We start from the raw sequence: 27636 nt of genomic DNA, 5'->3' as shown, positions 1-27636 counted from the left end.
GACCAACTTAGAGAAATACTACCAACTTTATGTAGTTTCCACACTTGGTTACGTATCAGATTTTTGTGCGGGTTTTCACTGAGCTTGCAAGTATTTGTTTGGAGATTCTGGCTGATCCTTTATGTAAACATAGACTTAATTTGAACCTGTTTGGGGTGTTATTGTATGTTCATATGAGCCCTGCTCTCCATGATGCATACAATACTGCCTCTCCCATGTTTTCCTGGGCTTTTAGGTCAGATGCAAAAAAAAATCTATACATATACAAAATGCATTCCATCAGAAGGGAATTTGAATTTTGTAGTCATTTGCCATCTCCCTTTCCCACTCCTACTTTGGCACCTGTTTTTATCTCTGTTGTTTTCTTGCACTATTTTATCTACCCAGACTGTCCTGCCACCATGGTTTATTTAGATATTGTATGTTGTCAAAGATATTCACCATTTTTCTTGTTCCCTCCATAGGGTCCTCCTGGTCCAAAGGGTGATAAAGTAAGTACTTTATTGATATTTGCACTATTTGTTGAATCACGTCCACTCTGAGAGTATCAGAGTCAAAGGTATGCAACATTCTTCAATTAAAATTAAAGCGGAGCATCGGGCAATTCCACCTATTTAATTTAACTTATCTTGGGTAACCAGAAGCACTGAAAACAGCAATTATCTCTGTTTACTCTGTCAAGTGATAATTGCAGAACCTAAAAGTCACTCATGAATACATCACACACTATAAATGGGTTTAAGCGTTAAATATAAACAAGGCTCACAAAAATTGTGTTTTATGCAGGACTCCTCCATTATTCTAGTCTTAATATGTGTATTATTGATTGGCAGACATATAATATTGATCAGCACATCTTTTCATTTTACAGATTTCACAAGAAGTAATGTGCTGGGTACAATATATTATATACTGATGGTACTAGTAGTACCAGGAAAGAAGTGAAGAGTGAAGTAGAAGTAGGGTAAAGTATCCAATATGCAAATTCCCCAAAGGATTTTCAGGTCTTGAGCACAGAGACTGTCGAGGTTTTACGAAAGCTGCCACCGTGTAGATGTCTCTTGATATTTTCCCCTTTTCATGCTCTTTGCTCACTAAAACCACCAAGCTATTGACCCCAGCTTTATATTGAGTGACATTGTTGTGGGATGAGTCTTGCGTTACATATTCAGTTTCTTAAAGTAAGATAGGAACCACATTTGGCAGAATTCCAGGATTTTGATATTAAATCGCTGAGGCTCCATTGTGCTGGATCATCTTTGCTTCATTTGGTTAATTTCTCATTTTGCCTTCACCCAGATAACTTACATCAAATCTATTCAGATCTGAGTCTTGGAGTCTGAATATTTAAATTCTTGCATTATTCACAGATCCAAAGAACAAAACATCAATGACTAAAAGCTGTGGCTTAAACCCTGTTTTCTCAAGTACTTCACCGGGCATTTCACCAAAATCACAGGAGCAGAGTCAGCAAATTAACTTGAGTTTCTTTCCATGTTTCTATAACAACTGTATGTGATTTGCTTCAATTTGTTTAAAAGTCAGCACTTATATCATTATTTTAACAGTCATCAGATAAATAATTAGAAAAAATAATGTATGCATATGTTGCAGAGGATGTTAGTACATCATGCCAAGTATCTTTATAACAAAAGAAAATAATGAAATAATAATGAATGAAAATAATGGAATATTCAAGGCTAACAAGAGCTAAACCATCATTCAGAAACAGGACATCATTTCACTCATGTATGTCACACTCTCATCACCCTTGATGATGTGAAAGATGACCCAGTCATCAAAATGTTCCTCCAGATTTCAGCGATTTTTGAGCATTTTTGGTGATTGATAACAACCTGAGTCCCACCGACTCAATGCATGTTCATGCCTCTCATGTGAACCCCTTCATCTGTACTTGATTAAATGAAAAACAAAACTGTGCGCTCCCTCCCACCCAAGACATGTGCATCAGTGTGGTCATTCACAAATGTTTTCCCATTTTATTGAGCTTTGGAATTGGGCCGCCTCAGTGGAATGGTAAAAAAATAGTGAGGTGTTTTATTTGAGATTGCTTGCGCATTGCATTGAAACAAATTCATGTCCATGTGTGATTTTTTTTTTAGTCATATGTCTAAATGATAGCTGAGCCCATAAGAGATCAATGTATCAAATGGGATGTTGTAAAGAATGACTCTGTTATCAGATTCCTGACCGATGAATTCTATAATTATGGCTCCAGTTATTTCAGTGACAGTTTTCCTTGGGATTTACTCGAATGTGATAAATCCACAGTCATCACCATACAGGTTGATCTGAAACCCAATATCCATATAGTTTCTCCTGCAAGAGTAGGCTTCATCGTCAGTGTTCTACCCCAAAACAGGCACAGGTCCAAAGATCTCTTGGGCATAAAATCTGGCCTGGCAACAGTTTTTCACCCACACTCCACACTCCACACACACACACACACGTTTTTTTTCACCCCTTCACCAAACCCATCTAACCTCACACCACTGCTTATTCTCTCTTTGTCTCTCATACCCAATTCATGTCACTCCATGTTATCATAACTGATTTTATTCTCTACCACAAGGAATAGTTGAGGGTTCCTATAGTATTTTGCTTTATCAATGTGTTCTGAATTATGCCTCAGTGATTTCAGTGTGAGTCTTGGCTTATTAATAGCACGGTAATTGTGTGTCCGTGTGTTCAGTGTTATGTTCAATCCCTGCATTTCAAAACAAATTCTCCTTCTTGCCTTCTGCAGGGGGATCAAGGCGACCAGGGACCACGGGTATGTGGTTTACTCCAACTTCTTGTGATTAGCTGATGAATGTGACTTTATGTGTCTCCCTCAGCAGAATTGCGGGTAAAAGGTTTGGGATGCATGAAATTCCTGGGATAATGTTCTTCTCATCTGGCCAAATACAACAAGCATGTCAGCACTGCTTATTTCTATATCAAAAATGGGCAGACAAATGTGCGAGATACCTTGGAAGGCAAGGCTGGTATGCTTTTCTAGATGCGAAAATTGTTGTTTTCTTTTTCCTAAGGTCTTGTCTTCAAATTCTACATGAACACCGTATAAGCTTGTGCACACCCTCAGGCCAGATATCTGCACAATCTTAGCCATAATCATCTCTCTATAATTACTTATGATCCACTTCAATCGTCAACGTGACATGGCGTATTCGGTGCTTAAATCATTTCCAGCTCTGCAGCTTGATATTTCTGTAGAAGTCTTGCCTCTAAATGATAATAACGTGAGTGCATTTCCATGCCTGACAGACTCTTAAATGAATTACTCCATCCCTACCCAGCAGCAAGCACCCCGATTTCTCTCAAACACCAGTTAAATAATGAGTCCAGTCTACGACTGCATGGGATTTGTTTAAACTAGACTGCATTAACCAGGGTCACATGTGCAAACACATATTATTCACTTCCTGGTCTGCCGTCGTCATCAAGAGTAGATTGCATCGAGTCATAGTCACTTCTTGTAATTGATTTTCCTGAGGGCAGAGAGCGCGTAGAGGTTAGAGTACAAGTACAAGAGACCAGAACAACGCAGAGGTTTGTCTTGTCCACAGCGCACCAGCCATCTGATCCCGATTCTGTTCTGGCGCCCACCCAGATGTTAGTAGTTGCCGATTAACTTTGTCAGCTCGACGGCAGACTGGCTCTATATGTCAAGCATCACGTTCCTTTATATTTGGAAGTCGGTGCAAGTGGCCCTCCCTGTGAAATCTGATTTGTGTTCTCAGTCTGATATGATATACAACTTACGTTACACAGGCATTCGTCAAATGACAACCACTTCACAGAGTTCCCGCCGGCTTCACGTGTTTACCGGTGCCCACAGCACCGTCTACAGCATAAATACATTTGAATTTCTTTGATCTCGGCTTGTATCTATTTGCATAAAAAAGTATTGGCCTGCTTGCTCTTTACAGTTTTAGGAATTATACTGATGCAAACAGAAGAATACAGATAACTTCTCCCGAGATATGCTGCCTGAAGTCAACTGTCTCCCCTAAGGAAGTTATTCTCGGGTTGCCCATAATTTGTATCCCGTTAACCTGGAATTGGAGTCATCTATCTTTATCAGTCGAATTATTTAGATGCCCGAGACAGCAGTGTAGCTGTGCGACCCAAGCTATGTTTGTCTTACCGAGTCAGTAAATAAACTGTCGACTTCAAGTTGTCATTTCATTAACTTCCATCACAGCAGAAGCTCTTAAATACAGTAAAAATCAGCACACGGTCACATATGAAGGACTACAGGGGCATAAACGCAGTCAAGGCTGTAACAGAATCATATTACCTCTCCAGCACGCCATTTTGACTTTGCACATTAGATTAGTAGGGAAATGTAGTGGAACAGCATTAGAGAGATTTTGTTAAAACATGAAGGCATAAGAGTGCCGCCTGACCTTGTCGCTATCTGACAGGAAATGAAGCTCATTTCATGCCAAGCACTGACTTTGCAAAGAGAAACCATCAACCAAATGTGAAGGTATTGCTAAACACCAGATTGTGTTTCAGAACTTAGGAAGCCTCTCGGATGAGAGGTGTAACGTTTTCAACGAAAGTAGTCCACTTGCCCCTCCATTTGGGGGCAATTTTGAATTTAAGGGTCATGCCAAAGGGTCAAAACAATACCACTCTGTCTCTGTGGTAAAAACTGTGAGAATTTCCTCTGCCACTTCCTCTGCCTGTTGTCCACATGTTTGGGTCAGCCATTGGTTGGACCGGAAGGCAATAGGCCACGTTCAAAAGTCAAAGTTTAACCAAACAACGACTAATAAATCGCCAATTTTTCACAAAAATGTTTGGCAACTATTCAATCTCCCCCTGTGGGAAGTCATTAGAAGCTGGCCCCTGGCTGTGTTTATGCCCCAGGAAGGTGTGTGTGGTCTTTTTGAAGGATGAGTTACAGCTGTCAGGTAATGATCAGGGGATTCCTGGGAAGAAGATCAGTTGGGAAAATGAATCCCTGAAATTGAACACTGTAATCCATCTGTTTGTCCTTATTTACTTTGTAACATCTCAGTTTCTGAGTCTTCTCTCAAAGAGAAGCCTGTGTTACGTAATCTCCAGGACTTCACTTTTCAGTCATGAACAAAGGTTCACTGTTTGTAAAAGAAATCAAAAGCCTTGAAATGATTTTCACTTGAGATCGTTTTGATGTATCACACTGATATGGAATTGGTGGCTTCAAATGCATGTACTATTCCTTCCTGAAGTGTATCAAAGCCATCTGTGCATAGAATTTAAAATCCACGCCACATACGCTATACATAGTCAGAAAAATGCCACAGTGCGTAGTTGCTTGGGATGTTTTGTGTGTTTGGTGTGGTCACGGGAAGGGATGCTGGTTCTGGCCGGCATCCTATGGTCGGCTTTTACTGATTGTCCTCATATCTGGCTTTCTGTTTACTACAGTTGCAGTCGTTTTGCTGAAGGCAAATACATAGCAATAGAGTTCCCCACCAAATAACCAACATCCGTTTTAGAGGAGAAAAGCAAAACAAAGCAATCTGTAAATGGTTTGAATTCTCCGTTAACCTCTGCGTTCTCACACATCAGCACAGAGGCAGGGCCGTGTCAGCAGCAACCCACCTCAGGATCTTCTCATCTCCTACTCACACTACTGCTCTGGTTTCTGTCAGATCATCTTTTTTAAAGATCATAAACACACACTTCACAATGTGGTCGTTGACCCGGCTGCAGCTACTTTCTAATGTCTCCTTTACATGTATGAGAATTATTATAAAACCAAACTGGCTACAAAATGTAGAGCGGTGCCAACCTGTACATGTGCTGCTCTGTATTTCCATGCCAGAAGTCTCTGTGTTGTCCATCCTCCCTGACCATAATCCAGTACTTGTTTCCCTTTTTCTGTCTAGGAGATGTTTGAGGTTGTAAATAGCTTGAGAAAAATCTGTGCTTCGATCCCAGTTACATACAAGCGTGGCCATTGTCTGCCGTGAAGGAGTATCCGTGGCTGTGTTTTGCTGCTGGCCTGAATTAAATCAGCCTGCTTTGAAAGCCATATTCTTAATGAGCCATACATTTTGAATTATCTTTGAAAACCAGAGGGATGGCAGCCTGGACATGTTTGGCTTGACCACATTTTATCTCAAATTTAAATCAAAAGAAAAGTCATTGTCCCAAAGGTTATGTTTTTGTGACTGCGGATTTGAGATGAAGGTAGGTTGATCATTTATGATGGAACAAGGTAATGCCTGCAGCGTAAAGATAAACAGGAGACTATGTCAAACCAAGGTTGTAAAATGACTGTATGTTCTAGTCATTTATTTTTTATAAACAGTCAAAAGAGAAGTGAAGTCAAGTGGAGAAAGGTGGGAAAAGACAAAATTAAAATCAACAAGTAGACCCTTAGTGTTTTTCTTGTTTCAATTATTGTTTTTGGAATAAGACAAAAAACTAAATAAAACCGATAGTTCCAAAACTCTAAAAAAAAACAACTGCTTTTTCGTTCTTTAAAATATTATTCCATCCACTGTTATTTGTGGTAGCAAAACCAAAATTACAACCATGAACCCAACAGTAATGCATAAATTGTGTGCTCCCAATACAGTAATTGCACACTATTTCTAAACTGAAATTGGGCAACACACCTGGTCTTTTGGGGTGCACACCTGCTCTGAATGTCTCGCACTGACCTTACCAACCGCAATGCAAGGAAGATAAAGCCACAAAAAGCTTTGGAGCTACAAAAGAACAGATAGAATAGATAGAAAAATAGAATTTAGATGAAAGGTTTCACACTCAAGCCGCTCAAATGTACATTTTAAATAATGTATCTTCATAGACCATATTTATGTATTTATTTATTTGACCTCGTCGGTTTCTCGGTCTGCCCAAGGTTTGACATCCTCCACGTTTGTACGTTCAGTTCCAGCGAAGAACCTGTGGGACACATCCTTTCAGAAAAAGATGTTGTAGACACAGCAAATCCACATGTAAAAATTGATGTATGTAGTTAATATAAAATACATGTAAAAGATAAAAACTCGGAGAGGAGACGTAGCTTGGTAACACATAGGGAACCAAAACAGAGGGTTGAAAGATGCCGTGTGCATTGATTAACTTGACAGAAAATGGCAACACATGCATGCTATTTCTGATAATAAAATGAAGAGATTTTTAAAGTGTTCATGGTTACAACACGATGGTGTAGTGTATAGCATCAGGTGTTATTACAGACACAAAACCGCCCCTCAGCCACAGGGATGCAGGATGGAACTGATCACACAAAAAATGGAAAGAGAGAGCAAGAGAGAGAGAAAAAGAGTTTGCAGGATTCCTTCATAGACTGAAGAGAAGTAGTCTATAACAGCTTATCTGAGACTTGGCACTAATTAAAAGACGAAAAACTGATGAGTTTTAGATTTAGAACCTCATCAAAGTCAGATTTTCTCAAGTCAGCAGGGAGGTTGTCTCAGATGGAGCACAATAGAAAAAGGCTCTACAGCCAATCTTTTCGAACACCAGGGACATGTTGACGCCCACAGCAGAGGACACGAGATTGGACATGAGGTTTGATTAAATTGGTCAAATAGAAAACTGCTTAACCCCTTCACAGTTTCCAAACTCATCAAAAGCATATATATATATATATATATATATATATATATTAATCCTTATCTGATTTGAATCTGGGCAGGAAATAAAAGTATTATTTGATTAAACATTGCAGCTTTTTCAGTTTCACAGGCCTCATGCTTTGGCATCAATATGTGGTTCTTTTAGGTTATTTCATTTATAGTATGATCCTAAAGTACATGATGAGATTAAAAGTAGACATGTAGATTGTTAAAAAAAAGCCATACATTTTTTGACAAAATGGCATAACATCTCTGAACACTACTCTTAGGGACTTTTTCACTATTTAGTTATTGATGCATTTATTGTTTTTTGTCATAAAAGCATCAAGTTAATTAGATCCAGGATCCTGGAAATGCAGTCGTAGCAACGGTCCTGGAAATGCTCTCTACTGGTTTGCAACAACAACTCTACTGTGCGCCAGTGTGGCACTTTTTTCCTCCTAATGCAACTTAATACTAAAGTAAAGGGTGTTCCGACTGCACTTAATGTGCATGATACTCCATGTGAAGTCCAAGGTTAAAAATGCATATGACCCAGGTGTAAAAGATCAGCTTTTTCAAATAAAGGGATTCTTCTGAGGAGACTTTATGATGTATTACTAGCTTGTTTAAGTATTATAAACAGGATAATTGCTTTCAGTTTGACTCTTACAGGGTAAAGACTTCCAGGATGGGGATAAACCGGTGTGATGTAACTCTGTTTCTGGTAACATTGGAAGAGGATTGTAAACGTTCACAAATCCAATAAAGAAAAAGATGATTAACTAAGTCACTAATTCAACCCAAAATCTAATCCACCAAGGATTGGCTTCCACAAATTGGGAAATACTATATGTTCTTGTTGTGAAGCCGAGAAATGAACGGAGGTAATGATTTGCTGCAGGCTTTGGGATGAGTTTGGCCACGACTGTAAATGGTAATCTGGATAATCTGGACATGCCAACAATTGTGGTTTGCAGGGCAGATAAACACTTTCTCCATTCTTTATACGTTTTCTCATGTGTTTTCGATTTGGAACTGCTTTGAAAAAGAGACACCACCCTCTAAACTCTTTATGTGCCAAATATCAGTCTAACTACAGTCCTGTTAGCACTAGGTGGACATGTGACAAGAATCCAAAATTTGAAAGGCATTCTCAGTTTCAGTTTCCAAATGATGATTGGAAAAACTAATAGATTAATTGTCATCGGGCTTGGAATGCATCAAGATACACATATATCAACACATGTACCCATAAAAAGAATAAGGAATTTCATTTATATTCATTTCAGTGAAACATTTAATGTGAAGATAGTTTCACGTTTCTGGATTCAGTTAAAATTATCCAGCTTTAATCAAACAAATGGACTGCTTACTTTTCTATCCAGTGTTTGTCAGTGTTTCACATTTGTCACAGAGGTTGTTGACACTTTACTTAAATTTTCCCTAAAAAGTTATTGATCTACCTGAAACAGCTGAATAATTATGTTTTTCTAATTTTAACAAAGCATTCAATGCACATCATATGACTGTCTCAACAAAAGCTGTGTAAACAAAAGGAGAAAACAGGAGGAAATACTTCCTTAATGATTCCTTTGTAGCTTTCTCTACATGGCCCGGTTGATGTGCCATATTTCATAATGAAAGATAAACTTGGACATTTAAATTCACTCTTTAAATCAGATGTTGTTGTTGAGCAGGACCGGGATGGTTTGTCCTCAAAACAAATTGTTTGGCATTTAAATTGGATGCGGCTTGTGATGATTATAAGAATTCTCCTCAACCCCACCCAGAAAAAAAACCCCGCACAAACACGATATTAAATTCACCGCAGAGATGACATTGCTCCCTGGTGATGATGATAAGGAGGCAGGATGCTTCTTCCTTTTAAGTGTTTTTTGTTCACCCGTTGTTTGAATGTGTGTGTTGTGCAATGTTTTGCTGTGTGTCCCTTCAGGGATTGCCTGGTCTCCCTACACTGGCTGCTTTGCACAGCAATCAGATCCTGACTGTCAAGGTTTGTCAGTGGATGTGTTGCCTCGCTGCTTAGTGTGACCCTACCGCCACGCACACTGGGAGTAAATCACTGTCACTGCCTGCTCCTTGTTCTCAAAGACAGACCATGTAATTAATCACCTTATCCAACCCCAGCACTGCTGCTACCTCTCTTTCACTCAAGAGATTTCTCCCCCTTGTTGCATTTAAGGCCCCCTGTTGAAAGCCAAGGTGGCCTTTATGCCCTAGTCATACGCAAACGACTGGAACAAGAATTATTGTCCTGAAACCAAGACACGGTCTGGTTTTTGTCCAGAGATGCTGAAATAAGTGGAATAGAAGCCAAGAAAAATAGTCAGTAATGAACCTATGTGGCAAAAAGTGTTTTAAAGCTCATTTCCATGGTTCGCCACAAATCCTTAAATACACCAATTTAGACTTTAGGATTATTTCAGCCATTGATGAAGCCACTTAATGCTAATGGACAATAGCAGCATAATACACATGTTGAAAAGAACAAGGTTAAGAACGAACCTCATTGCAGAAGGTCAACCGCGCTGGTTTCAGTGTGTGTAGCTCCCGGGGTCTGACTTTGCAGCAGGCGTAATAAAGATGATGGCAGCACTTTCACAGAGGAGGAGAAATTCACATTTTTGTGAGCCCACTGTTCACCCTCGCACCCTTGAGGTGGTAATTATGGGCTTAAGCTCCAAAAAATAAGCCCAGACTTCCGAAGTAAACCACTTCCACGGTGGAAAACTGTGGATTTCTCCCAGATCTGTGAAGATGCTGGTCCAGGGTTCATGAACACAGGTCTTTCTAACAAAATCTGTTTCTGTTTCTTTTTGCATTTGCTTTCTTCTTCTTCCCCTTTTCCTCTGGGACTTCATCCTCCTTCAAACTTCTCTCACCTCTGACCTTCGACTCCTTGACCTCACACACCTGTTCAGATGGTCTTCCCTAAGATCAATCATGGCTTTCTTTCCGCTGACCAGCAGCTCATAAAGCGACGTCTTATTAAGGTAGTGGCTGTGTACAAACTCATTTCTCTGTCCAACATGTTACGTCTCTCCGAATCACTTCTATGTGGCCGTTCTTATATTTGCATGCAAGTCTGTAGGCAGACCTGTCATACGCACTCTTATTATTTCCTCTGTTATTCTTCGGGCCAGTGTTGATATTTCTTTTGGAAATTAAGTTTTCATTAAAGTTACATGCAAACCCAGTGGGAAATATACCTGTTCGCCATTTTCCCCTTTCTAAAGGACAGAGGAAAGCTTGTGGTCTCTCACACAGACATGACAAAGCAGGAATTAATCATGCATCACGATTATGGTACTTCAGAGAATTTATTATAATCATCTACTCTCATGAACTGATGTTTTTACAGGGAAAGCCTTTATTAGATGCACTCTGTGCACCTTAATTCTACATTATTATTTCATAACATGGTAAATACATAAGTCACGACATATATATTAACAGAGGAAGCCAGCTGATATCATAAGCGACCATTTACTGGTTTCAGTGAACGAGTGAGCGGTGTGTCTCTCCTGCACAATATTGCATCTCTAGACAAGGCCATTTATCTTTTCATCTTACCAGGGAAGACGACAAACAGGTACATTTCCCAAAGGTTGGGCTTTTTCTTTCCCTGAAGAAAGAACATGCAGGAATTACTTCTCAAATGTAATATTAAAGCGTGTTCATTGTATTATCAATGCCTTTGTCGTTTTTGTAGATTTTCACATATAACACTGTGTTGGACTTCTTATGTTTATGTTCAAGTTTTTGTCAGTTTTTAGTCAAAGTCCAACTCATTCATGCAAACGATGTATGGGTATTAATCTTCAAACCTTTAATCACATCATTTCACCGCCCTCATTATTATGAGCTAGGTTAAAATATTAGCCTTCACCTAAAAACTCACCTGTACATTCAGAGTGGAGGTGACATGTCACTCCCATTGACAGTGTTCCTCTCCACTCTTATCATAGTTAAAATGTTGTGGTTCCAGTTTCAGTGGATTCAACCAGATCCCCTTATATTGATCAATGTCTTATGCAGGGAGATCAAGGGCAAGCTGGACCACCCGGGCCTCCGGGGCCACCAGGCCCTCCTGGGCCAAGGGGCCCCCCGGGGGACACAGGCAAAGACGGGCCCAGGGGTGTACCTGGTCTACCAGTGAGTATTGTATTTCACACAATAGTGAAACTCAGTAAACAACGCGTGTGCAAAAGGAACGGTCCAAAGTTGGATCTCTTCTTTTACCAGTCTATATGTCCCAAATATTGCCGGGCTCAAATCCACATGAATATGAGATTATGATTATTTTGTTTTATATCAGACGAATCTCTAAGTTTCTCACGTCTTATCTCAGTCCTTCCCGAATTTAAAATCTTTAAAATTGGTTTTGTCTCACACTGCACTGGTCTTTATGGGTCTAGAGTAATGGGCCAATGAAATGAGAGCAAAATCAAGAGAAATACTCTGAGGGGTTTGGAGACACGGAATTCACCAATTACCAAATAATTTCTGATCAAACAAAGAAAAGAATATCATGTGCGGCTCAGTTTTCCTTCAGTGGCAACTGGTGTTTTAAAACAGGACAGAGTCCAAAAAAAACTTTTTTTTTCTCCTTAATTGTCAAGTTGTATTCGATGCGAGGAAATCGAGCTCAGTCCATTGTAGAAGGGTTGATCCAAATTTCCAATCAAGACGAGACAAGCAAACCATCAATATGCTCCTGAGAGCTACTTTACTGTATGGATTTACATGTACTTTGCTGTTTTTCATTACAACACAGCATTTTCCATGTCCTGCCATTGGCATCACTCTAATTTATGTGCTCTCTGCTTGAGAGAGAAAGAAGAAACAGAAGAGGCCTGTCAATTACGTTTCGCCATAAAACCTTCCAAGGGCTCCAGCTGATCTTTATTGTCCTGGCAGCCTTCAGAGTGAGAGTGCAAAAATATTAAGTGTTGTTTTCAGTTCCTTCAGTTGCAGTTGAAATATTTGTTGTTTTTCCAAGAAATTAGACCTCTCCTGCTGTGTTTTTTATTTATCTCATAATTAATTTCTCTCGCTATGATTCCCTCATAGTGGCAAAACTTGTCCTGAGAATGTTAAAGCAAGCCAAAAAATTGAATAATGCTCAAGCATGAACTTGGCATCATAATCTCAGCGGAGCATGTGTCTTTTTTTGAGGGGTTCGGGGACATCGCGATCTAAACAGTCCTGGGGACGAGGATTGCGTGACGCTTTGAAACAGTGATGGGTGCAGGTCGAACTGGACAGCAAAGACCTGCAGGCCCATTTCGTAGATGAGCAGCACAATGCGGTTATCTACTTGTCGAGTTGGCTTCCATGCATCATAGTAATAGTCAAACTCTAAAATAAAGGGTAAATTCAACCACAATGTGGAAAATGTTGAGTTTTTTTTTTTTTCACCAGAATATTGGACCTGTTACTCTGAACACTATTCATGATCATTTAAAAATTCCATGCATGTTCTCAACTTTTCAAAAGACTTGCCCATTGCTCCCCCATTAACTGGCTGGCTCTTTTGTCTTTCCTATAGGGTGATCCAGGGCAGACCGGGGAAACAGGGCCGATGGTGAGAACAAACTTTACTTTTTGAAAGATAACATACAGCTGAACATGGATTTTATTTGGCCCAAGTTAGAATTAGCAGGAGAATATTGTAACTGTCGGTTGTCGAGAGGCACTGTTAATTCTAACGCTGGAGTGAAAAAGACATTTTGAAAAGCATGCTGAGCAGCTCGGTTGCCAAGTCGCTCGATGGGAAATCATCCAACATCCAAAGTGACTGGAGTGAGTTTTTGATGCCACGGGCCTCCTTGCACATGTGCTCGATCACATGCACATATCTGGAGCCGTTTCATTTTGAAGTCGCTTGTTGTCGCATATGTCTGACACATGTGGCAGGATCAGGAGCTCAGCTCTAAGATTTATGGTTGTGGCCAGGGTGTGCTACTACGGGACTTCCAACAGAAATACTCATTTCACATAACTAGGCTTACACCAATCCAATGAGGTACCGCTCAGCTTTTCATTATTAAAGATTAAACACGGGATATCGATACATTGTTCCAGCTAAAGCTCCAATGTAAAAAAGTAAATAGCAAGGGCTTACTGAAAGGGAATAAGAGAAAACTTTTTGACATCTATAATGCGATCGTTGTGAGAATATTGACCCGCATGACTCATTGGCTTGTCCCTGGCCACAAGCGTCAATCTAACCTCAGCCCTTACTCTGAAGTGCACCTGAAGAACATGTAAGTGCTCAAATTTCAACCCAAAAGGTGCCACAAAAGGCATGAGCAAATTAAAAATTCCCAATTCCACAAATGCATTCTCATTAAGATGTTTTGTAAGTCATATTGCTCCTCACAGGAAAAGTGGCAAAAGTGCAGACTCACACAAATACAAAAAGCCACAGCTTCATTAGACTCCCTGACACTGGCTACTGAAATAAATAATGCTATAATTCAATTTAGAGGATATGATTTATACTTCAACTTTTTTTGTTTTATAATTTATTGTCACCTTGGCTGCATAGTGGGAGCACAGCCAACCAATCTATGACCCTGGAACCATTCCATGCAAATTAAATTCCTAAAACGAAACCCTTTTTTCAAAGCAAACCATGGAATATCACAGTTTTGGTCAAATGTTGTAATCCTCATTTCCTGTGCACAACAGCATTCTCAATTTGAGATAACACAAATTTTTCTATGACTAAATATCAACTGGATGGGCTACATCATTGTACATAATGTACTACATGGCAGTGCACTAAGGAAAAAAATCCAAAATGGGTCACAGCATCAATCTCACTAAGTAAATTCAACTTGCAATATATTCGTATGATGTTTTATGGCTATAATGTTGAAAATTAATGACACATTTTATGATACACTGCAAAAATGTTGGCTTTCTCTCACAAAAGCCTTATACAGTAGGGAAAACCTGTTCCACCTAACAGCAACTGGATACCGCTTGTGGTGTTCAACAAATAAAGCATTTGATTAAAAGTCCCCATAAAAGCTACATTTAACAGTTCATGCCAAATTCTAGAAAAAGCAAGGATGGAAAACATGACATGTGAAAACATTTGGTGATGTCAATTTTCACAAGTGCAAGGGAGGATAAGTGAAGCTGACTGAGGAGGTGTTATCGAGTGCTTCATCTCTGATTCCATCTCCACCGACTTTTTCCATAGTATGGAAAAAGTTGCTGAATTGGAAAGGAATAGACAGAGGAAATAAAGGGTGTTAAGGCTAAGGTAGTAAGATAGACATTGTATCGAGAGAGCGAGATATAGAAAAATAAAGGTAACATGTTTTTTTTTTAGTTTGATAAACCTACATTCTACAATGAATTGACTCTGGCGACTTTAATTATACCTATGTGCTTTACTCATTATCCCTTTTTGTGCTCATATTCCAAGGCAGTTTTTCGTGAACAATTTGGAATAGATGTTCCTCACTGGTCTCCCTTAAGGCTCCAATTATTTCACAACTGCTAATGACAGAATAAGCGTAATTTCCACAAACAGGGTTGCTGAATCCCGTTTTAAAATGAGCTGAGAAAGCTTTCCATTTAGCTCTGAAAAAAAGAAGAATATGCCCTTTTCACTATTATTCTTCAAATGAGACATACTATCACGAGTCTATATACACAGTGTGACAGTGATGTGCTTTTTACAGGGTATAATGTCATCATTTGGAACTCAATCCCAAGACCATAAAAGCTGCTTCCCAGAGGTTGTAAAAAGATGTAGCATTGCCACTCAAACCAAGTGAAATCAGCATGCACATTTGGCAAATCACTGGAGCTGAGATGGCTCCTGTTCTGAGATAATGGGCTGGTCGAAACAGTTCAAATGGTATTTTGGCCCTGTAAACCTCTGCAGAGAATAAAAATGTGACTTTTCCACCCAGACACCAGCGCCAGTCCACACCCTTGACTGGCGCTCGAAAATCAATAAGAATTGGATATGCATCAGCAACTAGACTGATAGGCTCCACTTTGTGCAGCAAGCTGAACACGTTATTGGACTGGCACTTCTGAATGTACACAAGTGAGCTCAAGGAAGGGATTTTGACATCAGCCCTTAACTAATTTTTACCTCTATTGCTGCATTCTTTGAGCTAGTGCCCACTTGACACAGCCCGGTGTTTTCAATGTAGATACTATTGTTAAGAAGCAAGAGTAAATTCCAGAGTTTTCCAGCAGCCTTCAAGGACATATGGTGCTGGTTAGAAGGATTAAGCTCTTGAGGATTTTGAGGGGGGGAGGAAATATTTTCAGGACTCCATTCAAAATCATCAATGCCATAAGGTTTTTCTTTGGTAAATTGAGGGGGTCTTCAGCACCCTAAAGGTGGCTTGCAGCCGTGCACTCAGTTTTCATTTAGAGTATAATTTGACTTCAAATACGCCAAAGATAGAAAAGCAGTTTTGCATTGTTTGTGGTGGTCCACCGGTAACTGAAACAACATCCCACATCTGCCTTTCGGTGTTGTTTTCATCCATGCTGCAGGAGTTCCTTGCTGTCCTTTTACCATTTGTTCACGCCGAAATTACCCACAATGCAACGGCGATTCCTCTTTGACAATTCCAAATACACAACATGCACTGGTACAGGAAGCAAGTCTTTTCAATTGGATAACATAACAATGTAATATTTACTTGACATATCTATATCAATATGAGCTCCCCCTTTTCAATGACGTATTACACAGGGGTGGACTGACGTGAAAATATTAAACGAAACCGCAGAATAATGTCGATGGAATATCTGATTAATTTCCTTATTCATGGTGGGCCTGAAAATGTCCTTGTTCTGTTCTTAGAGTATTAGAATCTGTGTCAAGGGATAGATTGGGATCGCTGTGGTGGAGTCCAACAAGTACAGGATTTCTTGGAAACTCAAATCTGGGTTTCTCAACAGAAGCAAATCTCAATAGATTTGACTTTTAAAGCTAGCCAGACCTTAGCTGTGGTGAACCATCATAAAATCAACATCAACAACCTAGATTTAATAAATATATGGATGGCAAAATGTCATTAAAATGCTACAAAATGATCCGTGGAAATGGCTCTTAAACATTTAACTGGAATGCCGGAAGCGGGCTGAGTGGCTGTTAGGCTTCCACCACTGGTGAGGTCATTAAGTGATGTTAAGCTGCCCACTTCTTGATGTCCCAAATTAAAGGCACTCAAAAACGACACCAATGTGTTATTCCATCTGACTTATACCACTGGACACCCGAAATGTCTCGACACCAGGAAAATAAATTTAGATTTTTGTATCTTATACAACTTGGCAACTTTTGCCAAATCTTTTGTCCATCAATATTGTTGATGTGACAAGCGAGAGTGAGCCTGACGGTGCTCCAAGGCTCTGGAGGAGTGATGGACTGCTGAATGTGCTTTCGAGAAAATTATCACACTCACAATTATTGAAATCCTGAGGTGTTGGAAAACCAAAGAGAAATATCCAGGAAATTACGTTCTACACGCTCCATTATTTCCCTGCTGAAAGTTGCGCTGTCTAAAGTTTGGCGTTGAATTAAAAAGACACTCTTAACATTATAAACACTAACATTATTGTAACAGTATTTCACCCAATCAGTTGGCTATTTTTACAAAGTGAAGTTGTGTTTATTTTTGTGGCAGTAAAAAAAAAAAATACTGTGATTAAAGGGACTCAAGGAAAAAAAAAGTAAAAGAACCGGCACGTCAAACGTCTGCCCAGATCTGCATCCACCTCTGCAGAGAATAATGCTGTACTAATCTATAGATTAGATTATAGGCTAGATTGCTTAGAAAAAGACATTACAACTAGAATTCCCTATGGGATATCCTCTAAAGGAAAAATCACCTAATTTAATCAAAGTATATTGCAAAGATTGCAAGTGACATAGAAGCCTTCCAGTGCACATTCTTGTTTTTCGCCGAAAAGACACAGCATCTCCAGGATTGAAAAGCCCAAGTATGTTTCCCATAAAAGTAGACTAAGGAAGTTCTTCAAGTGCTGAGTTTGGAGCTGCAGAACAAGTGTGGGAAATGACCTTGCGATTGCCTCATTGTTTGTTATTTCCGAGTGATGAATGAAAGTACCAAACATTCAGGACTGCATTTTGTGCTTGGATGCTCAATTTCAATGAGTGTCCTGTTGAAATAGCACATTTGTGGATTCCTTGTATTTAAAAGTACTCAACGAGCCAGCCCCGCCGCACCATGCCGAGCATATGCAATCGTGCTTGTTGCAGTACTTATAATTATTAGTAAAGATATGTTGTATTACTCCCTTACCTCACTGGAGGTATAAGCAAGGAGAACAAAAGACCAACATTCCTACGAGGCATCTCGACTTTTTCTTACATCTGCTTTTCAGCCAGTAGCTCCTGAGTGCTCTCAGATGTAGCCAGGCTAATTAGCACTCAGGCAAGTGGCACATGCGCTTGCATACCTTGTGAGTCATAAAGATGTTTACAGAGGATAACTAACAAAGGCCTTTGAAGGAGAGCAGTCTTTTTTTCTTGATTTGTTGGAAACGGGAAAGTTGTTCATTGAGGTTTTTTTTTTTTTGTTATAAGGCTGGATGGAAAGTGCTATAACTGTGCAACTGTGTGGCCCATTTCTCTAAATGTGACAACTTGTTGCAATTGGAATTTTAAAAGGGGAATTTGGAAGAAAAAAATGAAAATTGAGAATGGGAACATTTTCATCCCTAGTTACTGGGTGACTGGCATTTTGTTAATCAACACGAACTAAGGAATGAAACGATGGAACCAGCACTTGTTTCTCTGAAAGATCGTCATTATTATGGTCCTCATTCCCAGGCCAAACTTCCATTGGAGCATTGGCCCCATAATGCTACACTTCACATTCACAACAATTCACACTGACAGTCAAACTTTTCAACTTAAATGTGTCATTTGCTACGTTTGAATTCAGAATCACAAATATTTCTCAATCCTCAGGAGACCAAATCTATGGTCTCTCCAATAATGTACCGAAATAATAATGAAGAGAGGAATATTGTAGAGGGCCTGTGGGGCACAAGGTCTGCCTGGCCTGGACCCAAGCAAAGGTGATGAGCCAAATGGCACTATTTTCCACAGTGAGCCCAGAGTGGGAGGAATGTTGGCCATCTCAAAGTGTCGTGACAGCCAAGTAGTAAGTTGTTGATGGACTGCTGTGGTACTGCAATAATTCTTCTGTTGCGTACACGCAGAGAATTAACTTCTCAGTGAGCTGCTCTCCCTTTTTCGGCAAGTTTCGGTGGATTAGGTTGAGGAACCGACGTGGCTCTCGGTTTCATTTGGATAAAAATAGCTGTCCTCCCGGCCGCATCTGTCACAAAGTTTAATCTCTGTAAAAGAATGAAGTGCCTTTTTTGGCTGAAAATATGTCTTTTGTGGAGCTTGCCAACTATTAGCCTATTTAGGCAATGGATCGCTCTTGCATTCTTAACTTTATTTGCAGAACAGCCAATTAAGTGAGCTGAGAAAATGAAGGAAGATTAGAAAATTAAATTCATCCTCAAGCTTTCTTTTCTTTACAGCCTCATTAGATGGCATTTATTAAAAGTCTAAATCAGAAGAAGATGAGTATTTTTTTCTTTATGTTTCTCAAAAGTAAAAGAAAGGGATTAGCCCCAGTTCAGTTCTGTCTTAAAGGACGTGTATGAACTGGATGAAGCCTCACTCGCCTCCCTCGTGTGACCTTGTCGACATAGACATCATATTATTCCGTCTGACATCAAATTCTTTCTTCTTCCTTTTTCTGTTTTTACTCCCCCTGTCTCTCTTTCCATTTTTAGGGACCTCAGGGGCCTCAGGGGCTGAAGGTATGTCAGACCAGTTTTCCTTTGAATTGAATTATTTGAATCAAATTACATTATGTCTGTCGTTTGGGCGAGACAATACATACCACATACGTCAAGGAGCCCTCGCAACGTAGAAAACCCAGAAAACAGGTGTTTTCTTGAAAATGTCCTGAAATTGAGCTCAAAATTACATGCAACAAATATCCTGACTGGGAGATGAAAGAAATTCCTTAAAAGGGGCGTGGTGTGGCGCAGTGAAAGAGATAGAGCAATGGTCTTTGGAGCATTCCTGATTCGATTCCCAGCTCCTCCTGGTGTGGCAAAAGTGTTGTTGAGCAAGACGCTGAACCCCTAAGTGCTCCTCTGGCGCTGGTGGACGGCAGCCTACTGCTCAGGGTTCATCCATGATGGGTGCAGAGAACGAATTTCCCCACGGGTATTAAAGAATAAATAACTATTGTTAATTTTTTTGAAAAATCTATTTAAAACAAGAGTGAATGTGAGTGATCAGGAAAAAAAAGTCATATTCATATCATATTGAATCAACCCCAAACATTCTTTCCCTGTCCGTAGATTGTTTCTGAATCTGTATCTGAATTCCAGTTAAAATCAAAATAACATTTCTAAGAATAATATTTTGGTATGACAGCTCCTCTCCAAAATTGGGCAAATTAAACCTCAAAGAATGGAAAAAAAAACAAAGAGTTCAAAACGAAGCTCAGACAGGTATAGAATATATTGAGATTACAGATGCAGGGGCAGAATCGGGGCAAGTAAATAGACAAGTTAAGGTTTAACAACACGAGAAAGGGAAGAAAAAGAGCGACGAGGTAGGAGAGAGACCGGGGAGAGAGACCCTGACGGTGCTGATGTGGGGAACAGATGTAAGCCATATCCAGCCATCAGGTAGCTGCCAGTGTTTGTTCAGTGTAACCCAATCAGACACTTCCTGTCTGCGCTGTCATCTGTCGGCAGGGCCTCCCGGGTTGGGGAGAGGGCTGTGTGGTGGGGGTCGCCGATGACACACCGCCGTGTTAATGACTCATAAGCCAGAGCCCTGAAGCTACTCAATTTGATCCGTTGCTGATGTAGCATAATGTTTAACAGTGGGGACACATCGACACCCATCTAGGTTTCATCCCCTTGGTGACTCGGATGCGGTGATCACCTTTTTTCTTTTTTTTAAATAAACTACAATGAAACTTTAGTTCATCCTACACAGGACAATGGCTTTATATATTTTCTAAATGTCCACTGTGTTCTCCTTTATGCCACATTTACACCATGCGGCGAGATAAGAGTAATGTAGGCTTGTATTCAGTGTGTATGCTGTGGTTTTGAGACGACTAATCTAACACATTACTTTAAACTTGTACCTGCTACAATATGAAACCATGGTAGCAGTAAGTTTTCCCATAAAGAAGCATAATTTGTAACCCTCAAGGCTACAAATATGTTGGGCACATTCTGCATTCCCCTCAAAACAGCTATATATCATGTTTGTTTAATACAACAATACTGTCTCAAATCAGAAAGTCTGACTTTTATTTGTATAGCGCATACTTTTATTTGTATAGCGCTCTTCACACAAATAAAATGCAACCCATCGTGATTTATACCCAACAATAATGCAATAAAACATTTCCTCTCCCACACACTCACACACACCCTGAGCCATGAGTCTGTAATTAAAAATTTGAAGTGAGGAACCGCAGCCATGACTGAGGAAGGAACCAGAGGCAATGGAAGGAGGCAAGGCAGAACCAGATAAACCTTGAAAACTAAATCAAACTTTTAAATAACTCTCGGAAGAAATAGAAGCAGACAACAAATACAGCTACAGATGATTGATAAAGGTAAACATAAAGAGCACACAACTTAAGTAGAATACAAAGAGGGGATTTGACTTAAAGGAGTGAAAACATCTAGAAAGATAAAATTGCTAGCTGATTATGACTAAGTATATAGCATATATATAAAGGAATACATACATGTATAAATATGTAAGACATAAATAGTTGATGAATTGTCAGAGAATGAACACCTGACTCTGCAGCTCTTGCTCAGTTTATGATGTTTTCACAGAAGGTTTGATCTGGAGTTGCAGTTGTCCAGCTGTTTCTCCACTCCTCAGAAAACAAGTAATGTGAACAAGATAATAAATGTAGAACGTGCAGAGCGAGACAAGATATTGCATAGCCAAACATGTTTATTCATGCAGGTGGTTTAAAATCACAAATGGATGCCTTTGTTTCCATTAAGGTAGACGGTCACCATCTGCAGTGGCATTTCACAGTCCATTAGTTATATTGTGATAATCATTTTCTTACAAAATCATTTGCATTAACATGTTGATTGTGAAGCGATTGGCGGCAATCAAGAAACGCCTTCGCACACAATTCTGTTGTAACTGCTCTGTCATTTATGAAGTAATATAACCTGTTCCTGAGACACAAGTTCAGCTGGAATACAGTTCAATATAGCTATGTTGCAGCAAAAATGTATTTTTGTTTAATTAGATACACTTTTACATGTGAGAGTTTGTAAAGCAGTCCTGTCAAGTGTCTTTCTCATGACACCAGAAATTATAATGACGGAATAGCAATTGAATATCACTGTTAATTGTCAACGCGTTCCCATTTGTGTTTTGTGTTCCATATCTACTGCTTCAACTCTGGCACTATACGTTTTGCATTATGTTCTGCACTTGACTTAAAATAATCCCAAAAAAGCTATAGGATTTCTCAAAAGTGACACATTGTTACCAAAAACAAATTTATGAGAAAGAAACTTAAAGAAAAAAAGTCCAAGGTTAACGTCTCAATGTCTCAAGTTGCTAATGGGGACACAACCTGCAAACAGAACAGACAGAAAATGTGTAATTATTAGACTTTGGCTGATGAGTCATAGTTGATGATTCCTGAGTCAGCTTGTGAACATTGTAAACTAGCTGGTGAAGAAGCATTGAGCAGCTGGATGAGGGAGGCCCAGCACACACCAGGTGTTGTGCAGATGTAGCCATGGGTGCAATCCTGAGGCCAGATATTTATGAATTAAAATCATGCACTATCTTGATCAGTTAGTCAACACCTTTTCCCAAAACATCACAAAAACCAATAATAAATCCTGCCTACAGAGTGGTAATTGTTTATTTTTTAATAATTAAAGTCCTTTGTCACTCTTCCAGGGGGCACTCGGGCCTCCAGGACTCCCAGGTGTTGATGGACTGAAGGTAAGCTCATACTAATGAAGACACACAGAACTCAGTTAATGTTCATGAGCCTTGAAAAAAACAACACCCTTTACATGTTGGTTAAAATGTCCCCTTTTTAAATTGAATTGTTTGCCACAAGAAAGCAATGAATCCTGGAAGTACTTTTGTGATGAATATTTTAGAACCAAAAAGCCATATTACTAAGTAGGGAAAGAGAAGCATCCACTCCAAAGGTTTATTTCCATGAGATTCGCCAACTTATTGGATGTTTTCATTGGTCTTTTATTCCTTGTGTTGCATTTTTTTTTTTTTTTGCACTGAAAAGGTTCTGCCATGCATTTAAGCTATTTCACATTGCATCATGGGTTGGACTGCATCTTTAAATCTCAGCCAAAATAGACCAAATGCAAACCACAGGAGAATCTTCCTATAGTCTTGACTTGATTCTGCTGTTCTCCTTGAGATTAAATAAAGAGGACACAATCAAGGTGTTTCTCCATGGGGAAGTCGAAAAAAAAAAGATATTTCATCCAGAACAACCAACTGTAGGAGTGAGGAGATCGAACGGGGAGATGATCTGAGAGGCGCCATCTTTCTCATCTTTTGCACGCATTTATAATATATGAAAGGTGAGGCACGCATAGCTTTAATAGGAACCAGAGTAAAGAAGTTTCATTTTAGAGTGAAAGCCATTCTGACACTGGAGACAGCAGAATCTGAAGGTCTAATTCCATACTTGTGTCAGGGCTGAGGTTTGCCGTGAAACAGAACTCCAATGCTGTGCAATGCAGTTATAAAGAGAATCTGTTATGGTATGTAGCCTCTGTGTCAGTCACACAGAAAGTAGAACTGTAAAACAGTTCAAGTTCTTCTTCCAGCAGCTTGTCTGGCACACATATTGATCTGACATAGAGTTCAGTCAAAGGGGATGATCACTAATGCAAACCTTATCAGACCAAGTCTAACGTTTTAATCAGACAAATATCAAATATCATCATCATTATGTGAATGACTCCCATATGTTGGCTGATAGATGATACAAGATTCTCGCATTTATTAGGGGTCTCGCTGCTAGTGTCTTGTCGGTAAGTAACTGTGGGGTCAAGACAAGTGCAGCTGAGTGGAAATGCATGAAATAATATAAATCCCAAATAGAATTCTACACATTTTTAAATATTTTTTTATTACAATTGGGTGAAATTGGTTTAAAATCATATCAAGTTCTCGTTTCTTTGTGTTTTAATGTTTTGAAATTACACACAAAAAATAAACTATTAAACCAAAGTGTACTTTCTCTGGGAAATGCAGCTTTTGGTAATAGAGATCTGAGCAGAGATTTGGCCAAAGGTTTCGAGTGAAATCCTGGTTTTTATTTCGTGGATTATTTTCATTCACGTTCATAAATTTAGGTGAGAACATAGCGACCGCGGTAATTAAAAACACTTGTATAACAGTCTGCCCATGTCTGAAAGGTGAGGTTGCCACACTCCTTCAGCGGTTCCAACCAGGGTGAAGGAGAATAATCTTGACACAAGGACCAAGTAAAGCGACAATGTTTTCAGAGGAAGGCAAATTTTGATTTTCACTGTTGAGATATGCCTTGCCATGCTGCCGTGCAATTGTCAGAGTTTAACCATATTGGGTGTCACTGTTCAATTGATGTGAATCGATGTTGGAGTGTAAACAGATCAGACACTGACAGCGCCTTCCAAAGCTGTTACGAATCACAGCTGAAATGTAAGGGTGTTTTATGGCGTGTCAGTGCTGTGGTTAAGGCTTGTTAGGTTTGGGCACAAAAACACTTAGCTAGGTTTAAAGGAAATATTGTGTTGGTTTGCCCTCGCATGCGAGCGGCTTCTCTCAAATCATCAGACCTAATTAACCCGAAGAACAGGCGCATGAAAGAGCCGCCATTGCCCATGTTACACGTCTCCGCCATCAAAATAATTTTGAAGCAGTCAAATATTAACTTTACGCTGAGCTTCTAATGATTTCATGGGAAGAAAGCATGGACATAATTTGCATCAGTTCAGTTGGCTCAACGAACCGCCTTGTGGCTGGAGCCAGAAATGCTTAGTACTAGTACGAGAAAAAATCTATCGTGGGAACCGAGAACGTCTGCGTGAAGCTGTTCAGTACGTCATCTAAAAATGAGTGTTGAAGTGTTAAAGTCTCCATAACAGAATTTTAAAGGAAAATCTACAATGTAATGTTTCTCCTGGACAAGATTGTTCGTCGATTTTTTTTTTTTTCTATTGTTGTATTACTTTGCGAAGATTTTAAAGCAAATTCCGGAGGAGCTGCATCTGTTCATGAGATCCCCGATTAAAAAGTGACAAAGTGAGAGCAAATAAAGCAGAACAAGAGATAATGTGAAATTGATTTCTAGCGGAAGAGTGTGGCGGCAGAGTGACATGAAGTTCTTTCCAAATAATAAATTGCTCCATTTTTCTTCTTGGGTACATAAAGTTGCCTGTCTGTGAGGTGTGTGATTGAGGATGAGGAGTAGATGCTACTTTTATAACAGCCTAATGATGTAGTGGCTTTGCAAAGGTCGAGAGGTTAATTGTTTTTGGCAACAGAGAGACTGCTTGTTCTCATATAGGCTGGGCTTTCCTCTCCACTCCAGCACGTATCTAACTAACAGAGAGTGCTGGACTTTTAATCGTCTAGTTACCTGCCCCCCTACTCCCCGGCAAAGTTTTGAATTACATTCAGAAGAGGTGAACTGTTTACAGTAAATTCAGTGTGGTAAAGATATACAATCTATCATCAGGCTATCAATCCGCAATCCTGTTATCAACAGTCCTGCAAATGTGTAACACCTGCACAGCCAAGACACCGATGTAACCTTTTTAAAGGTTATCTGTTCCCCCGGAAACATTTTTCTTTTTTCTTTTTTAAGTCTCCTGACCTTATATGAAAAGTTCAAATTGCTGACAGAGCAAATTAAAAGCAGCCACTGTGTCTATGTTATGCTGTCCGTAGGGGGATGTTGGCATCCCAGGACTGGATGGCGTCCCCGGAGCCAAGGTCTGGTGCACACCAATTACATCGTTCTCTTCTTATAAATCAATTTCATTTAATTTTTTGCTTTTTCCCCATCACATACCAAGAACTCCCTCCTTTTATCTTTTTCATTCTTCATTTTTTCACTCTTTTTTCCCCATTTTTGACAAATTACTTTTACTTTCCTTTCTTTAATTACAATGTTTTCTCCAAGCTCCATGTTTCTGAAGGATTGCTGACTTACAGCAGAAATTCCCATAACATGTCATGGCAGTCGGTAATACTCATTGACTGTACAAGGTAAAAAAAAACAATATTAAGCTGATACTGGATGTTCTGTCTGGTGAAAAAAAGCTGACCTAACACATGAGAATTTCCCACCACGAATTTAACCCAAGATACCATCTGACCCGTAGGAGCTGCAATAAGTCCCCAAATGAAGCCAACTTCCCTTGAACTTTACACAGTTTAATACTCTGCATTCTTTCCCAACAGGGCGAAATGGGAGAAAGAGGTGAAAAGGTAAAGTGCTAATTCAGATCATCAAACATGATCGCCAGCCTGAGTTTGAACAGTGTGTCCGGGCTGCTGTTGTGATCAAATGACAGCGGCTCCAGCTCGTTTTTCCAGAAGGGCTCCTTTCAGAGATTTGGCCATAAGTGAATCAGTGAGTCAGTGATTCAGTGAGTCATAAAGCTGAGCCCAGTTTCCCAAAATCAGGCTTTGGAGAAGACCAGAGCTCACTTCTCCAAGAAAACCAAGTCTTCGTCTCCTCATTCTCTATTTCGAACTTGCTGGTTTCAGTGTTCTCGACGGAATACCGATGGATTTCACGTACATCGGACTGGACACTGCTGATTTAATACGCCTCTTTAACCAACAGCAGCTGTCTACGGTTATAATTTCGTGCTATCTTATAAATATCACGTCTGATTGCCTGTGATAATGAGGCTCTGTGATCAGTCTCCTAGCAACCATGGTGGTTGACATTGTCAGTCGAAGGTTACCTGGACACAAATAACAGCATCTAACTGAAACTGCGACTAAGCTGTAATTATAAGCGAGGATTCGGAAGAGGTGGATTGATTTCAACATTCATGTAATCACAGTGCTCACTTGTCTCTTGCCTGAAACGCTCAAACACTTTCGTCCTCTAGTTTTCTCTGTAAGGGAAAGTATTCCAGCCTCTAATAATGGTTATTTGCCAAGAAATGTCAAAGTAACGCAAAGCAAAGCAAAAAATTTGGCAAAATAGAAAACCTCTTGAGTGATATCCTATCAGTTCCTAGACTGAAATGTGCTGTACTTTTAGTTTCCCCTCTCTTGTGTTCCTTCAAAAGTAGCTATTATGAGGTTTTATTTTGAAAGGAGCCACGAATGCTAACGTAAACTGCTATTGTTGGATTAGTTCGTTAGCTAAAGAGCCAGCATGCTAATTCAAGAGCCAGCTTCTCATGTTTGTCCATGGAGAGGTTTGTGAAGGTTTCACCAACACAGAGCTGTATCTTCGAGTGTTTGAACTCGGAGAGGAACGTAAGTCTACGTTCACAAGCTTTTTTTTTCTAACCTTCAAATTAGGAACATGTAAACATATCTCATATTTCAAGTGTGCAATAATAAATAGTTAATATCAAGTATCAAGTCTCCAAGAGGCTCAAGCTGGTTTGACATTTTGACAGTTGGATAAACAAAGACTAATAGATAGAAATACCACAGACTCAAGGCATCTTGTTCCTGCATTGCCGTGTGTATCTTTGGATTAAAAATAAAAAAAAAATAAAATAAATGAAATATAAATAGATAACTGAATTTTTTAGGGGTAAAGAATAATGAAGTTTTTTTTGTGTTTTTTCTGAAAATACGTAGCACATTGAGAGCATTATTAAAAGCAGAATAAAGCAAAGAGCACAGGGAATAGAATTATTTTGGGAAAAATGCTTT

The 27636-nt window shown here is 39.5% G+C and overlaps 1 protein-coding gene across 15 annotated transcripts in view; it reads left to right on the top strand.

The window, feature by feature from the left end:
- Window positions 1-27636, top strand: part of col25a1 (collagen type XXV alpha 1 chain) — a 170134-nt gene that overhangs the window by 113361 nt on the left and 29137 nt on the right. For 12 of the 15 annotated variants that reach the window (XM_086166545.1, XM_086166543.1, XM_086166550.1 and 9 more), the window contains exons 1-7: window positions 9492-9630; window positions 11676-11792; window positions 13189-13224; window positions 19467-19493; window positions 22660-22704; window positions 25675-25719; window positions 26191-26217. In XM_086166545.1, coding sequence (XP_086022671.1) covers window positions 9547-9630; window positions 11676-11792; window positions 13189-13224; window positions 19467-19493; window positions 22660-22704; window positions 25675-25719; window positions 26191-26217 — 381 coding nt within the window. In that variant the 5' untranslated portion in view covers window positions 9492-9546. Of the gene's footprint in view, window positions 1-464; window positions 492-2767; window positions 2795-9491; window positions 9631-10558; window positions 10631-11675; window positions 11793-13188; window positions 13225-19466; window positions 19494-22659; window positions 22705-25674; window positions 25720-26190; window positions 26218-27636 lie in introns of those variants that run through there. The other 3 variants (XM_086166551.1, XM_086166538.1, XM_086166540.1) reach the window with 3 other exon arrangements.

The sequence above is a fragment of the Fistularia commersonii genome, chromosome 19, assembly GCF_037954325.1.
Source record: "Fistularia commersonii isolate RoL2024-O1a breed Wild chromosome 19, RoL_Fcom_v1.0, whole genome shotgun sequence".
NCBI lineage: Eukaryota > Metazoa > Chordata > Actinopteri > Syngnathiformes > Fistulariidae > Fistularia > Fistularia commersonii.
The sequence above is the reverse complement of the archived record's forward strand: the minus strand, read 5'-3'. Positions and strand labels throughout refer to the sequence as shown.